This window comes from Peromyscus maniculatus, chromosome 6 (genome assembly GCF_049852395.1).
Source record: "Peromyscus maniculatus bairdii isolate BWxNUB_F1_BW_parent chromosome 6, HU_Pman_BW_mat_3.1, whole genome shotgun sequence".
Classification (NCBI taxonomy): domain Eukaryota; kingdom Metazoa; phylum Chordata; class Mammalia; order Rodentia; family Cricetidae; genus Peromyscus; species Peromyscus maniculatus.
The window spans coordinates 133,914,824-133,931,463 of NC_134857.1; the positions used below are offsets into that span (position 1 = coordinate 133,914,824).

A 16,640-nucleotide genomic window follows, 5' to 3' on the forward strand; every position below is an offset into this window, starting at 1 on the left:
ATTATTAATATTAAAACAACTGAAAAAATGAATGTGGGATATATATATATATATAGTATTATATGAATGTTAAGTATTCTGAATTTGATAAATATATTGTGATTATGCAAGAGAACACCCTTGCTCATAGGAAAGACATGATTTAGTACTTAGATACTATAACTTATTTCAAATGGACCAATAAGAGCATGGGCAATGTGTATTTATGTATATATATTCTATATATGTAAAGAGAAAAAATACACTGTTCTCACAACTTCTAAGTTTACTTTTTTCTAAAGAAAATGTCTAAAAATAATGCTTTATATGTTTTGTGCAGCACACATATGAATTACCTTTAAAGGATCCACGAGTTCCAAAGTATGCTTCAGGTAGATCAAATTTGTTATCTTTGATTCAGCTGCATTAACCTGACAAGATAAAAGACAAATGGGAACAGCCCATATTTCAATACAGTGATAGGTTTTCCTCATGAACAGTCAACTCCTATGAATAATATACCATTGTAATGGGTTTACAGTGTGCTCAGTAATTTCTAACCACCCTGCAGGCTAACATCACAGCCTGGCTGATCTACACAACTATGGTATATTATTGGTAGGAGTTAACAGAAACAGCCAGCTGCCTGGACAGTCACCCAAGGTTTCTCTGCAATGTTGAGGTGCTGTGGATATCATTCTGTATAAAAATAAAACACTGATTGGCCAGTGGCCAGGCAGGAAGTAGGCGGGACAAGGAGAGGAGAATTCTGGGAAGTGGAAGGCTGAGTGGAGGAGACACTGCCAGCCGCTGCCATGACAAGCAGCATGTGAAGATGCCAGTAAGCCACGAGCCACATGGCAAGGTATAGATTTATAGAAATGGATTAATTTAAGATATAAGAACAGTTAGCAAGAAGCCTGCCACAGCCATACAGTTTGTAAATAATATAAGCGTCTGTGTGTTTATTTCATAAGTGGGCTTTCGGACTGCTGGGGCTCAGCGGGACCCAGAGAGAAGCTCTCCAGCTACATTAGGACATCATCTTCAGCCTATAGGCTTAGCATATCTGACAGACTCATTTGTGAAGTAGGATGTACACAAGGCCTACAGCTCGACCTCACATTCGGTGCAAGTATTCCATGTACCAGACAAACTTGAATTCCACCAGTGTCCTGTCATGATTCAGGATTTTAAATTTTGGAAATTGTTGGTGTTTTTGGAATTTGGCTGCCTATTTTTTTCGGCTTGTGGATGGCTTTATCTCAGTGTCCCATTTTTTTTTTCCACATCCCATTCTTCTTGGCTTGTGGGTGGTTTCATCTCGGCATCCCATTCTTTTTTGCATCCCATTGTTCTCCGCTTGTGAGTGGCTTCATCTCCTTTATTAAATGCCAGTCTACAATTGAGAGGTTAGACTCCATCAGCCTAGTTACTCTTTCAAGAATAACTGTTTCAGCTGCCTTTGAAGAAAGGCGCACTGTACCTTTTCTGGATTGCAAAGCCACTCCAGTGATGGTGCCATACTGTCCTGGCCTCAGAGGACACCTGTTGCCAAAGCTGCAACCACATTTGTCTTGGCAAGGATCAGTAGTCCTTTGTGTCCTGTTTGCCCATTTTGGATAGCATACTGTCAGCAGTCGATGCGAGGGCAATTTGTTGCCCAGTGGCTAGCTTTCACCAAAATGAAAGTTAACTCCATATGCATTTTTCTTCAATATACATATGTTTTCTGAAGGAGATTGATGCTGCCAGGAGCTGACATGTCTCATAATCATAAAAAAAGAAAAAATTCTTATTAAAACATTCTAAGTGACATATTCTGTAGATCTCTGAAGGGTTTGAAGATGACCTGTCTATCTAAAATATATCTCTGCTTGACCTTTAAAACATGCTTAATATGACTACAAGTTCGATTATAATGTCTAACTACTAACTTTCATTTCTTTATATCCTAATAGTTGATAATAACAACATTCAAGGATTAGCAAATTGCATTACATTGTTAAATAAACTGTATAGGTACAATATCCTGAACAAGATTATAGATATACATACAGCATTTTCTAACAATATCAATCTCAATATATATAATTTATATACAATATATAAAAATCCAATCCAATGTAAAGTATTTAAAACTAGTAGTTGTCTTTTAAAAGTAGATTCAATAATCTACCTTTTTTATTTATATCATATATATATCCTCTCTTTTTTGTTTTTAGAGTAAATTCAATAATCTACCCTTTATCATTTTTATCTTTTTTAAGAGTAGATTCAATAATCTACCTCTTATCTATATCCTCTTTTTTTAAAAACAAGAACCTTAAATCTAATCTCCTTTCCTTAGCCCTTTTCCTGACCATTAACAACCAACCCTCCTAAATAATGACAAGTATCCCAAACCCGAAACTCAGTGAAAGACCAAAAACCACCCGACCCACCCCAACTCTTGGGAATGTGGGTATCGTGTTCTTAAAATTATTTTCTGTTGTTTGTGTGTGAAGGCATCTTTCATATCTGAAAAGAAAATTTTGGGGTTAATTGTCAAGTTCCAGAAGAGGTAGCTATATCATTTGTTGTCCAGTCTCTGCATAATGCCAAAGTGCAGGGCTTATCTCAAGTCCTTGTTCGAGTTGTCTGTGAAGCTGGATTATCTCAGCTAACCATCTCGAAATTGTTCTGAGCAGTTTGTGGTCCATAGCTGATCTTTAGGTGATGTTTGTCAGCTTAGTGGTATTATTATTGTCCATGTGGAATCATTGTTATGGGGCCCCATCATTCAGGTTATCTGGTACATGGAATACTCACACCAAATGTGAGGTTGAGCTGTATGTCTTCTGTACATCCTACTTCACAAATGAGTCTGTCAGATACGCTAAGCCTGTAGGGTGAAGATGATACCCAATGTACAGAGGAACCTCGAGTGACTGTCCAGGCAGCTGGCTGTTTCTGTCAACTCACATTTTTTTGGAAGTCACTTGTTTGCACTTCCTGTTTTACTAGGTAATATTATTTCCTTCTTGGTTCTCTGAGGGAGTTGAAGACTAGATAGTTGTAGTAACAATTTTCCCTGTTAAGAAATTCAAAAAAGAGCCAGGTAATGGTGGCATATGCCTTTAATCCCAGCACTAGGGAGGCAGAGGCAGGCAGATCTCTGTGAGTTCGAGACCAGCCTGGGCTACAGAGTAAGTTCCAGGAAAGGCACAAAGCTACACACAGAATCCTTGTCTCAAAAAACCAAAAAAAAAAGAAAGAAATTCAAAACAGAAACTCACCAAGGGGTGTTAAGTGTATAAATTTAAAAGACATCATAAGATAGTTTTCTGTTGATAATACAAGTTAGGATAGAAAGTGAATTAGGTACATTTTGGACTCATCAAAATAAAATAGATAATAAAATATTTTCTCTAAATTTGTCAATACAAATGGACTAGACATTGTTGATGTATTTATTTACTGCTTGTATATATTATATATAGTTATTGTACTTATTGTATATAGTTTTTCTTGTATTAGTTATAACTTTTTTATTATTTTTTACTTTTATTAGACAAAAAAAGGGAAATGTGATGATATTTTATTTGTATGTTAATAAAGTTTCCCTGGAAATCAAAGGAAATAGCAAGCCATTAACACAAAAGTCAGGCTGTGGTAGCACATGCCCTTAATCAAATCACTTGGCAGGCAGGGTCTCTGTGTGTTCAAGGCCACACTAGGAAACAGTCAAGTGTGGTAACACACGCCTTTAATCCCAGTACCAACCTGGAAGTCTGTACAGACAGGCAGTGACAAGGAAGTGAGGTAGCTGGGCTAAGAGCCAATGAGAGGACAGAACAACAAGGCAATAAAGATACAGGTAGACAGGAAGTAGCTCACTTTTTTGGAGGCTACAGAGCTGGTGAGGTAAGATGGTTGGTCTCTAAGGCTTTCACCCCTATATTTGGCTCCATGTTCTTTTGTTCGTTTGTTTGTTTTGTTTTTTGAGACAGGGTTTCTCTGTGTAGCTTTGCGCCTTTCCTGGATCTCGCTCTGTAGACCAGGCTGGCCTCGAACTCACAGAGATCTGCCTACCTCTGCCTCCTGAGTGCTGGGATTAAAGGCGTGAGCCACCACTGCCCGGCCCATGTTTTTTATTTAATAAAACCGTCTAGAAATTCGTCTACATTTTATACTACTCAGACAGATATAGGATTCTCAATCACAAAGGCAGCCTTTTACATAGACAGCTAACTTTGGACTTCAGAACAGATTCAAAGCAGGCTGGTTGCCCCTAGAGACAAATACACAAGGTCATTTTTCCAGGTGTTGTTTTGCTTATTCAAGGTCAGAGCTTATAGCAACTTTAGACATAACTTTCTCAGTAATTGACTTTTTGCATGTAGTCCTAGCCTAAGTAGATGCTAAAGGCTCAGGGTTCAACCAACTATTTACTTACTGTCTGGGATCCCTTCACCATGAGTCAATGTGACAATACTGGCTTAAGAGAAACTACGTGACTTATCTTGTGTTGTGAGAATGGGTAGAGCCCTAAAAATGTAACTTATAATTGTCCAGAGTTTGGCCATGAGAGAGCAGCAGGAGTATGGAGAGAGACAGCTGTGTAAAGTTATATGAGAGCTGCTGCAGAATGTGAGTAAAGTGTGTGTGTGTGTGTGTGTGTGTGTGTGTGTGTGTGTGTGTGTGTATGTATGAGAGAGGGGGGGCAGTGGCAATATAGAGGAGGAAGACATGCAGAAATAGAGTGAAGTGTGTGTGTGCTGAGTGACAGATGAAGAAGAAGCATTAGGGAAGGTGAGAAAATGAACAATGGCGAATGATGTGAAGGAATGGTGTAAGAGCTAGGCAGAGGGTAAGAGTGAATATGTGAGTGTGTGTAGGTATGCATGCTAAGTGAGGGATGAAGCTGAATGGGTGGAGAGAAAATGTAACATAAAATTGTCCAAAGTTGGGCAGAGAAGAAGTGTGAGAGTAAGATGAGAGTAAATGAATGAAAGAGTAAAGAGTGAATAAATGATGTAATAATATGTGAAGGAATGTAACAGAGTAGAGAGAAGAAATGTGTAGATATAACTGTACCAAAGAGATTTGTAACTGTGTGGAAACAAGGAAGATGAAGCTATATAGAAAAGAGATATAGAAGAGAAATGTATATAAAAGACAGATGTGTAGCCATGTGAAAACAGATGTAACTGTGTATAGAGATGTATGACCATATGTATGTATGTACAGAATGTAGCAGTATGGAGATATGTAGCAGTGTGGAGACAGAAAGAGTCAGAGACTATTTTTAAGATGAAGTAAAAGAGAAAGCTAACATCAGAAAGTATGTGTGTTTTCTTATTTTACCAGTCAGATAGATAGACACTTATTTCTAAATACCCTCAGATAGAAAAAGTCTAGTCCTTGCTGCCTTCGTGGATTTTCTTGCATTACCTTGGAGGTGGCCTTGGAGCACAACACTAGTTAAAAACATGAAATAAAGCAGCTAGTATCCCAAGAAGAGCTATGGAGGTGATAATCCCTTGCAGAACAGGGAAGAGAGGATTCAAGTCACCATTTCAGGTCTGAGAGCACATCACTGAAGATGCCACAGGAACAGGATAATAAGGGGGACAGAGTGAACAACTGTATGCCAGTAAGTTTATAAAGTCCTTGAGAGGCACAAAAGTTCATTCGATTTGAATTACACCGCATCTACTTGAGGAGATTTTAAAGTTTCCTAAAGAGTATAGGTTCTGATGATGGCCATTACTATGAGAGCTCCCAAACTCGTAAGGGAGGAAGAATAAGGCTCCACGCAAATGCTACCAGACACCGAGGAGGGACAGAGCCACCAGACTGGCTCACAAAGGTCCCCTCACTGGAGGACTCTGGCTCCGTCACACTTGTCAGCAGCAGACACTCCGTCTCCTGTGCTCCCACTGCAAAAGCACTCTGCTCTCTAAGACACTGCCGAAAGCTCCAGGGAATTTACATAAGTCATCACACGCATTTAATTACATATTCTTCCGTTTACCCCGAATTAAATATGTAGAAAGAAATATAAATATATATTCATATGTACAAAAACAATTATATATAAAGAATATAGACATTCTTTAGAACTAACATAATCTTGTTATATTGTAGGTAAATAGTATAGGTTATAAAGTATATAAATGATATAAGTAAATATTTGATTAGTTTAAATATGTTAATCCTTCAACTACCTAAGATGCTTTTTTACTACACTGTAATATAAAGCCAAATTTTTTAAAAGTTGCCCCCCTAAGGCATAAAACTATTCTGTGTATCAGTGAGGTTACTTACCCAGGAAGCTTCTTTATTTCCCATCACTATCCATCAAGACAAGCTGTGTCTCACAATAATAACATAGCACATGGTGCTCAGTAACACATACCGTGTCTTGCTTTGGGATTTGAACTAAAACAGAAAGCAGCTGCTCCGTATCCAGGAATCTTGATATGACTGAAACAGAAAGTGAGCATCTGAACTTCATGGAGTAATCAAGGAAAAGATGTTCTGGGGTTATTCACAGGAGCACAGACAATATAAGACAACTATGCCACAGGGAAGTCTGTGGTGACTTAAGCACAGCCAAACCCCAGTCAATTGTTTATATCCTATATAATCATGGGGCAAGGAAAAGAACCATGATCTTGTAATGGCCACCTCCCCTGACAAGACAGTGTTAACTCATGTGTCTGATCAGAGCTAGCCTGCTTCAGGCCCATGATGGATCATGAGATAGCTGATTATGGCCATGTGTTATCTAAGTAGCACAAGTAACTCCCTATCCCAAATGAACAAATAATTCCCCATTTGGCCAGTGGGGGCATGCACCTTATAAGGCCTCTGGATGCATAACTTGTTCAGCTCACAATGTGGAAAAAAAAAAAAAAAGAGCAGTCCCAATTGTTGTTTGATATTTTGTTTGTGTTCTGACAAATAAGCTTGCCTGGAGTCAGAGGGCAGAACTAGCCACTAATTAAACATAGCTCTTTTGGTCAGAGGAACTGGAGAGGAAGGGACTTGTGGCTGCTCCCTTGCTTCTCTGATCTTTCAGGGTTTTGCCCCGATATCTGACTCCTGATTTTTTTATTGATAAGATTAATTAGATTTAAGAACCACCCAGTAGAAATTACCTCAGTCAGGCTTCCTCCAATCCCTGCCATATGCTCCACAAAACCCACTGGTCACACAGCACAGCAGTACTCCTCCCCTGGAGATCCTCTGACTCTTCAAAGTTCCTACTTTTCTTAGTAAACAGGATTTTCTACTTCCTCCCTGTCTGTGTTTTTCTTGGGTGAGAGGCAATAAATTCTGAAGCCAATGGCTCACAGTGTCTTTAGAAGCTGTTAAATTTCTGGGACCCCAGCTCCTCAATTAAACCCACTAAGGGCCTAGAAGGGATTTGTTCCTCTCAAAGAACCCATTTCTCTGCCTCAATACATAAGGCTGACAACAATTGAGGAAACTTCCTGATGTCAGTCTCTGGCTTTCACACACATGCATACATTATATGAGCACACATGTGACGTGCATTTACACAAACATGCATACCATACACATACACAAACACACACAAGTAAATAACTTCAAGTTCTGGGCTGGGAATATATATTTAGCTCAGTGCTCACCCAGCTCACCCAGCATACACAAAGCACTGGGTTCAACCCTTAGCTTTGTAATATTTTTTAAGACTCAATAGAGGCTGGGACAGTGGTGGCACACACCTTTAATCCCAGCACTGAGAGGCAGAACCAGGTGGATGGATCTCTGTGAGTTTGAGGCCAACCTGGTCTACAGAGCGAAATCCAGGACAGGCACCAAAACTACACAGAGAAACCTGTCTGGGGCGGGGGGATGGGACGGGACTCAATAGGGATTAGGAAGATGTTCACTATCAAATGGTGATCTAATTTGAACCCACTAAATTTAACAATAAGTTAGTTAGTGATAATGTTAGCATATGAAGATATATATGCAAGTGACTTTATGTGCAAAGACATGCATCAAAGAGAAACCAAGAAGAATGAGACAAGGAAAAGAAAGCTGCAAAAGTATACCTTCAGCTGAATATGGTAGCACATGCTTGCCCATAACACAGGCACTCTGCAGACTTGCAAATCTGAAGCCAGTCTGAATTATAGAGCAGATCTTGTCTCAAAGAGAAAGGAGGGGCTGTAACTCCAGTTCCAAGGAATCCAATACCTCTGAGGGCAACTACCTGTATGTGGTGCACATAAATTCATGCTGGTGTATGTACACACACACACACACACACACACACACACACACACACACACACACACAAATTAAAAATACATCTATACATCTTTAAGAAAGGAGAGAAGGGAAGAGAAAAGGGGAAGGAAGGAAAAGGGAGGGTAGAGAAAAAGAAAGGAAGGGGAGGAAGAGCAAGACAGAGGAACACAGGAGAGAGAGAACGCAGAGAGGGTAGAGAAACAATATCAGGAAAAAGCCTGGAGGTGGTTCAAGTGATCCTGGAAAGGAGTGCTGGAGTTCAGTTACACTACATCAGTGTGGGAGAGCTGGGTGATCACAGCATCCAGCCATTAAAGGGCTCTGCTTGCCAAGGGCAGCCTCCAGAAGAACCTAGAGGTGACACCAGAAGCAAAAGCATACAGCAATGTAAAAGGATCCAAGAGGCTAAGAGAGCAACCCACACCCACAAGGCTGCCTGTGACACAAGCGTCTCAGATGGGAAACGATGATGACAGGACACTGAGTTTTCCACCAAGTTTGTTAAGACCATAAGGAAAAATATGGTGAGAGCCAGAGAAGGTGAAGCCCAAGAAGAGTTCAAGTCCCCACAGAAGAAGTTCATAAACACAGGAAGAAAAACTCAGGAGACAAGCCAGTTGGACTGATGTGTATGTAGCCAGATGAAGGGATTAGCAATAGACAGAAGCAGCTTAAATAAACTGACTGTACTTTAATTTATAAAATTAGTGAAGCTAGACATAGTGGTGCATGCCTGTAATCCTAACATTTGGACACTGAGGCAGGAAGGTTTTAAGACCAACCTGGGCTACACTTCAATAAATAAGTAATAAACTCTGTTTACCCGACTGGAGTCCAAAGAAGAGCTCCTCGTCCTGAAGCAGCTCCTGGACACAGTCCAGCCTCATGTTGATAGTTTCCACATCAACCAGGGGCTCCAGTATGTTAGAGCGCAGCCTTCTGCTCCCTCCCGCAGTCTTAGTGTAATTTAAAACACCAAAGAGAGTGTGATTATTCCTTCCAAAAGACAAATTATAAACATCATTAAGGAGAAAAAGAAAAATTCAAGAAAATTTCCTTTTAACTTTGTAATTAAATAATCCTATAATCTATATCAGTGGTTCACAAACTTTATTATACAGACAAATTACATGGGAATCCTAATTCAATAAATCTGAGTTAAGGCCTAGAACCTACACTCTGTTTTATGTTTATGTTTTATTCATTAGACAGGGTCTCCTCTAACACAGGCTGATCTTCAACCTGTTACATACCACAACATGACCTTGAACTCAAGATCCTCCTAATTCTACCTCCTAAGTGCTGGTATTAGAGGTTTAGTATGCAACCATGCCTGGTTTGAGGCCTACTTGCTGCATCCCAAATATGACATCACTGAACCACATTTTGATTAATAAGGATCAAGAGTATCTCCTATGCCAAGCCTGAACACACAAGGCAGACATGGTTCCTAACTCTGTGGCTTCGTTGAAGGAAGTATATCACTGTAGGGGTGGGCTTTGAGGTTTCCTATGCTCAAGCTACACCCAGTGTCACAGTTTACTTCCTATTGCCTACAGACCAAGATGTAGGACTCGAAGCTCCTTCTCCAGCACCATGACTGCCTGCATGCCACTATGTCCTACCATGATGATAACAGACTGAACCTCTGAAACTGTAAGCCACTCAAATTAAATGTTTTCTTTATAAGAGTTGCTGTTGTCATGGTGTCTCTTCACAGCAATAAAAACCCTAACCAAGCTAGTGATTGATGGCCAAAAATTTTTATCAAGCTACTGATATGACTAATCTTAATCATATAAAAAATGATCTTGGTCTAGCATGATGACTCAGTGAGTAAAGGTACCTGCCACCAAGACTGGTGACCTGAGTTTGATCCCTGGAGCCCACATGGAACGAGGAGAAAACCAACTCTTGCAAGCTGTCCTCTGACTTCTACGCACATGTTAAGTAAGTTGCGCGTGCGCGCGCGCACACACACACAATTAAATCAATGTAAAACGAAAAATTTAAATAATTACCAGAATTGGTCATTGACTTTCTTTGCTCTGATAACATAAGAAGAGTAATAGAAAAGTAACTGTAGAACAATTTCAGTGGACATGCTAGTGGTGTCAAGTGGCAGCTAAATGTAAACATACCTGTATTTCCTCTAGACTAGTGACCATGAGCATCTATCCATGTACTTACTGGTGTCCACACAAAAATACAACTCTTACCTCATGGGGGAGAAGAGACAGTTTATTCTGGAACCAAATGGGAGTGACCATGGCCCAGAAATGCAGATTTAGGTTACCCCAAATTCCATGTTCCAACATGGATGCAGTTTTAAAATTTTTTTTATTGTAACAGAACAAAGAAGGTCCTAAATTGAGGCACTTTGTAATATACTGGTAATACACAGTAGGGGAAAGAGCAAAGCAGAGATAGCTCAGCTATAGGCCTGAAATGCTATCTGATGACTCTTGGCCTTCTGGTTGATAGAAAATAGTTTTGTTAATACATTTCAAAATGTTTTTATCTGTTTGTCACACGATACAGAGGTGGGCAAGGAATGCCTGTTAAAGGCTAACGATAGTTCAAGATAAACTGTAACCAGGCTCCTCGCATGCAATAGTCCAGCTTCTCCACAACCACTGCAGCCTAATCAGTTATTCAGCCTTGCGGAAGTCACAGTGGAAGGCACAGCGTCATCCCGGGAACTCTGCTCACACTGAGCATCTGTTTAACTACTTTGTTTACGGTCCTTCACCCAATCTTGGCAATTGAAGGGTTGTTTTTTATTGTTTAGTTAACTCAATTCTTTTGAAAACCTGATTTTGTGAAAAATCTGGGTTCAGCAAAAATAGGGCAGTGATTTAAAATGTTTATTTACTATTTCTCCACCAATAACTTAATTAAAACTTTCAAATAACCATTCACAGAAATCGCTGACATTTTATAAGAACCACTCAGATTGCCTTACCTGTAGTCCTGGTTATTGATGAGCAACTCAAGGTTCTGGGCTGATGATGAATCTATCATAGCTGTCTGTTCACTACCTTGGAAATAAATCTTCAGCGATTTTGGTGCATAAACTGAATTTTGAATGAATTCGACATATTTTAACAAGGCTGCAGCAGCTGCAAGGCAGTAATACCTGTGAGTGACCACAGTAAAGCAGTGTAAAACCAGGGTAAATAAACAGCTGCTGCTACAGAAAGAGACATTTAATTCACCTTGATATCAGGATAATTAAAAACATTTAGACAGCATTTTTTAGAGAAAAAGACATTGAGAATGCAAATTTTGGAAACCAAGTAAATACTCTTATAAAACTGATTGAACACTGGATAATGGACAAACAATGCTTGTTTTGAAGTGGTCTCCCTAGCTTAGGACTGCCTGGAATCCACCACAGCCTCTGAGCATCACCCTTCCAAGTGCTGAGACTTGAGCCACCACACTCAGCTGTAAAAGGCAGTTTTTCAAGTCTGTCACTTACAGGGTAGTATACTTCAACAAACTGCTTATTATAGAGAATAATAAGCTGGGCAGAGTGGTGCATGTCTTTAACCCAGCATTCAACAGGCAGAGGCCAACGTGGTCTACACAGCAAGCTCCAGGCCAGCCAGGGGCACACAGTGAGATATGGGGGGGTGGGGGGGGGTGAGAGGGAGGGAGAATAATAGTAGTTTGTTTCTTTTCTTTTCTTTCTTGCTTTTTTTTTTTTTTTCCAAGACAGGGTTTCTCTATGTTCCCCTGGCTGTCCTAGAACTCACTCTGTAGACTCGGAGATCCCCCTGCCTCTGCCTGAGATGAAAAGAGCGTGCCACCACTGTCTCGCTGTAGTTTGTTTCTTAAGACAGTCTCACTTTGTAGGACTGACTAGCCAGGAACTTACCAGATAGCTCTAACTGGCCTTGAACTTGCAGCAATCCTCCTGACTCAGCTCCCTAGAGTGCTAAGATCACATGGGCCACCATGCCTGGCTAACTATGCTTCTCTTCTGGGACTCAAATTTCTAGTATCCTGTAGCTAATCAAGATTTTCACTATGAGGTAAATGAGCAGCTACTATCAGAGCAATAAATGACAATTCATTTGGAGAAAATCTAAATTAAATCGTAAATATATAGCTTGTAGAAAAGTTTATTTCAGTAATAATTGGATGTGTATTGTGGGCCAGGTCCTCTTCTAGATGGTAGATAGTAATACAGCCAGAACAGGACAGAGAAGAGATCTCCCCTGTGAGGAACCAGCACTCAGAGAGCTGCTGTAACCCACCTGGACTGAACTTCCATGAGGACGGAGCTGAACTCGGCTGTGCATAACTGTTCAATGTACTCTAAGCCCTTTGTTTCATTGAAGTATTTCCTTTGGACTGTAGTGAAATTAACGTTCTGAAAAGAGATTTTAATTCTCAAATAAATCATTAAATGTCATGCTGTTGTTCAATATTGATCTCTTACCTAAAGCTAGTGGATCATATCTATAATCCCAAAACTGGAGAAGCTGAGGCAGGAGTATTTTCATGAGTTCAAAGTAGAGTAACATCTTGTCTTAAAAACAAAACAACTTCCACAAAAATAACTCTGATTTCTTAAACACTTTGTAGTATATAAGTAGGTATCTTAAATATTGTAGAAAGTTACTTTTATTGTTTCCAATATTTAAATAAATTTTTGTAATATATAAAATGAAAATAGAATCCGGGAGTAGTGGCACCCGCCTTTAATCCCAGTACTTGGGAGGCAGAGGCAGGTGGATCTCCATGAGGTGGAGGCCAGCCTGGTCTACAGAGTGAATTCTAGGACAGTTAGAACTATACAGTGAGATGCTATCTTGAAAAGAGGGGCGGGGATGGAGGGAGAAAGAACAGAAGAAAGGAAGAAAAGAAAAAGAAAATGGCTGTCCATCTTTCTGTGAATGACAGAACAACATGTAATTCTCAATTCGAAATTACTTTCATGAACTTAACCGAATATATTAAGGACAATAATAAAACAACAAGCATGAGAATCTCTGGCACCTAGGACTTGTATTCCACAGAAACATCACACAGGTTTTTCAGGTCCTCTGTAAGTTAAAATAACTAAGAAAAGGCACACCCTTAGATCTAGGTGGTGCAATGATGGAAATACGTCAATTCCACCATCAAACCTTCATGGGGAAAATTATTCAAAAGTGAGATAGTAGCTCCTGGGTATCTTATTGTTTGTTTATTTTTGTTTCTTGAGACTAGATGTCCTTGTTCAGTCTGAAGGGAGCAGCCAAAAGCAGCTTGATCTAAGAACTACCATTTTGACTTCATACTCCATTTACCTGTAAGGTGAAATAAAGCTCAGGTTCCCAAGCCCCAGGGGAGCTGAGAACTTTCCAATGGCTGAGTCAACCTCCTCCCTAAACCATAGAAATAGTCATTATGCATCTTTAGTTCTCTAAAAATAGTATTTCTAACAAAGAACAAATGAATCTGGTTGGTTGGATTGAAAGGCTTGCATTATAGATTGGTTGACAATGAGGGAACACCCAAGGAAGCCCCTAATCTCTAAATCCTGACTGGTAAAAATCATTAACTGTAACTTGGCAACAAATGTTTGTGATTTTGTGCTTATAACCCCACTTCTGCCACTGCTCAGGGCTGTCAGGAGAAACAATGCTCTTGGGTCTCTGTCTTGTAGCCCTGCCTGATTACCCATTCATATGGTGATTTATTAAAGTTTTTGGAACCCGTAAGTGTTGTCTCTTTCCTTCCTCATGGTGCATTAACTGGCTAGGTATAACATGAGGGTGGCCTGGGTACCATGTCCAGTGATAGTGGCTCTCTTTATTTAATGAAACAGAGAGGAAAGTGAAAATAAAGTTGTGAACTAAGAGTTTGCCTACTTTGGGGAAAAGAAAAAAAAAAAAAAAGGATAAAGCCAGGCGATCCCAGCACTGAGGTGAGGGCAGAGAATCAAGAGTTCAAAGTCAGCCTTAACTACACAGCAAGTTCAAGGTCAACCTTAACTACACAGCAAGTTCAAGGCCAGCCTGCAATAGTACATGAGATCCTAGCTCAAAGAAGCTCCTCTCCCCCAGAAAGTAATGTACAAGAAAGAATGGACCAATGGACTCTGGAGTATATTCTGTTAAGGCTACAGGAACCTTCAGCAGGCAGGAACACACATGCTGCGACTTTTCTAAGTATCATTTAATCTTCACAACAACTCTACAACACAAGTCTTTTTATCCCAATTTTCTGTAAGTAAAATTCTGAAAAGTCAAGTCACTGCTCACATATCATCCAGTTTAGAGCTAGACTTCTTGCATTCCGAGATTTATGCTCCCTCCACTTCATACTGATTCTGACTTAAGAAGTTCTCTGTATGGTCAGTGGGTTATAATAGGAACAATAACACACTGATTTTTCTCTCTTGTAATACTTCTTTCTGAAATATTTTCGTGGCTTGCTCCTTTGCTCCATTCAGGATTTTGTTAGTATATAACCATTAGCTGCTGAAGCTCCTGCCTTTATGTCCCAGTGAGAATGGACTGTTCCCTACATTTTTTTCAAAATTTTGTTTGTTTGCTTGTTTTTGAGACAGGGCCCTCTACATAGCCCTAGATGTCATGGAACACTGTGTAGACCAGGCTGGCCTAGAACCAGCAGAGATCCACCTGCCTCTGCCATGACACCTGGCCTCTACCTTGCAACTGTAAACTGAAGTAGCTTTTAGCTCCCTCTCCTAGGCAGTTTTTTGGTCAGTGTTACACCACAGTTGCAGACATCAAACTAGAACACCTCTTAACTACCTGATACATTTTTCTGTTTTGCTTAAAGAAGAACACAAGTGACAAATCAAGGGTATTCTCAATAACTTTTATGATTTTTAGTAATATATTAGACTATAATTTGTACGAATTGACTACCTTAGGACCTTAAATATATAGCTAGTCAAATAATTGCTTTTTATAATATGAAATGGATTCTAAATAATTACATTTTGAATGTTACCAGAATGAAAATCTCTTACCTTGAAATTTTCTGTGACCAGAGTAAACAATTTGGTTGAATTTCCCACAACACAAGCAGTATTTGACATTATTATTTCCAAAGGTGATAAAACTTTGAGTTTAGTGATCACCTGAAATTGTTAAAATAATTATTTTCTAAATGTAAACAAAGAACAGCTTCCAAAGTAGTTATATATTATTCTAAGAAGTAAATTACTAAGGTGTGCAGATAAAAATCCAACAGTTCTAATTCAATGTTTCAGTTAAAATATACTTCAAATGCTGATGTATTAAACATCTCTACCTAAATACAAATATAAAATATCAGAAACATAGGCCATATTTCACTCACTGGTTTTACCAGTCTAAACTCAAAATTAATCTGAGTTTATCAAATATTTATTTTCAATACATATTTTTTAAATTAATGTGCTTGTTTTTTTTTTCTTTTGTGCACCTATAATCACTTCAAATTTCTGAGTTGTAAAAGAACTTACCTTTGCATATGTTGTGTTGTCTGCAAACTGTGACAATACAATCTGTGGGCTTTTTAAATCAATGCTTGCCATTCCTATCTCACCCCTGGCCAGCCCTCTTCCTTCCACCACGGCAACAATGACGGACGGGGCGTGTGCAGACACTGCAGAAGATGTGGCTGGTGACAGTTTGCAAATCAAGAACACACGTGAATGTTAGTAGTTGTTTATAATTACTTCATGTAAGACCTCAAAGCCCTAAGTCTATCATTTTTACATCTTTTATTTATTCTTTGATAATTTCATACATGAAACACAATGTATATTGATCATTGATCACACCCACTATCAACCCTGCTCTTCTCTCAGTCCATGAACACTCCCACTCCAACATGTCTCCTTCCATCTTTTTTTCCTACTGAGTACTAGTGCTGCCTGCAGGAATGGTGACTGGTCTGTGGCCTTGACCTTGTACAGGTCTTGTACAGGTACCAAATCTAATTAATACATTCAAAAGAGGAACCTTTGTTTGCTTCTTTGTTTTAGTTTTTTAAGACAGAGTTTCTCTGTGTAGCCCAGGCTGTACTGGAGAGATTCACCTGCCTCTGCCTCCCACATGCTGGAATTAAAGGCGTGTACCACTGTGGGCCGTTTACCCGCCACCCCCACAGTTCCCCAGAGTTTTCTTGAGTGCGAGCAGCAGGAAATATTAGATAGAAGGATTTATTGCGGAGAATATCGCGGAGATAAACAGATAGAAAATAAAGGATAGCCTCGAGAGGGCCTGGAACCTATTCCAACGGGGCCCGACTGTCTCTGGCCCAGGGTCTTTATAGAGACGCCAAGGGGTGGAGCAAAAGACCTCCTCCCCCAGCACAGCCAAGTGCAGACCATCTCAGATACCTGCACTCAGGCCCATGGTCCTGATCATCCTCTA

The 16,640-nt window shown here is 39.7% G+C and overlaps 1 protein-coding gene across 1 annotated transcript in view; it reads right to left on the reverse strand.

The window, feature by feature from the left end:
* Msh4 (mutS homolog 4) overlaps positions 1 to 16,640 on the reverse strand; it is a 69,972-nt gene that overhangs the window by 43,716 nt on the left and 9,616 nt on the right. The window contains exons 3-9 of the mRNA XM_076575268.1: positions 15,725 to 15,882; positions 15,248 to 15,358; positions 12,516 to 12,631; positions 11,216 to 11,389; positions 9,074 to 9,246; positions 6,383 to 6,450; positions 336 to 410 (exon numbers count right to left, since the gene is read on the reverse strand). Of these exons, the coding sequence (XP_076431383.1) occupies positions 336 to 410; positions 6,383 to 6,450; positions 9,074 to 9,246; positions 11,216 to 11,389; positions 12,516 to 12,631; positions 15,248 to 15,358; positions 15,725 to 15,882 (875 nt within the window). The remainder of the gene's footprint in view (positions 1 to 335; positions 411 to 6,382; positions 6,451 to 9,073; positions 9,247 to 11,215; positions 11,390 to 12,515; positions 12,632 to 15,247; positions 15,359 to 15,724; positions 15,883 to 16,640) is intronic.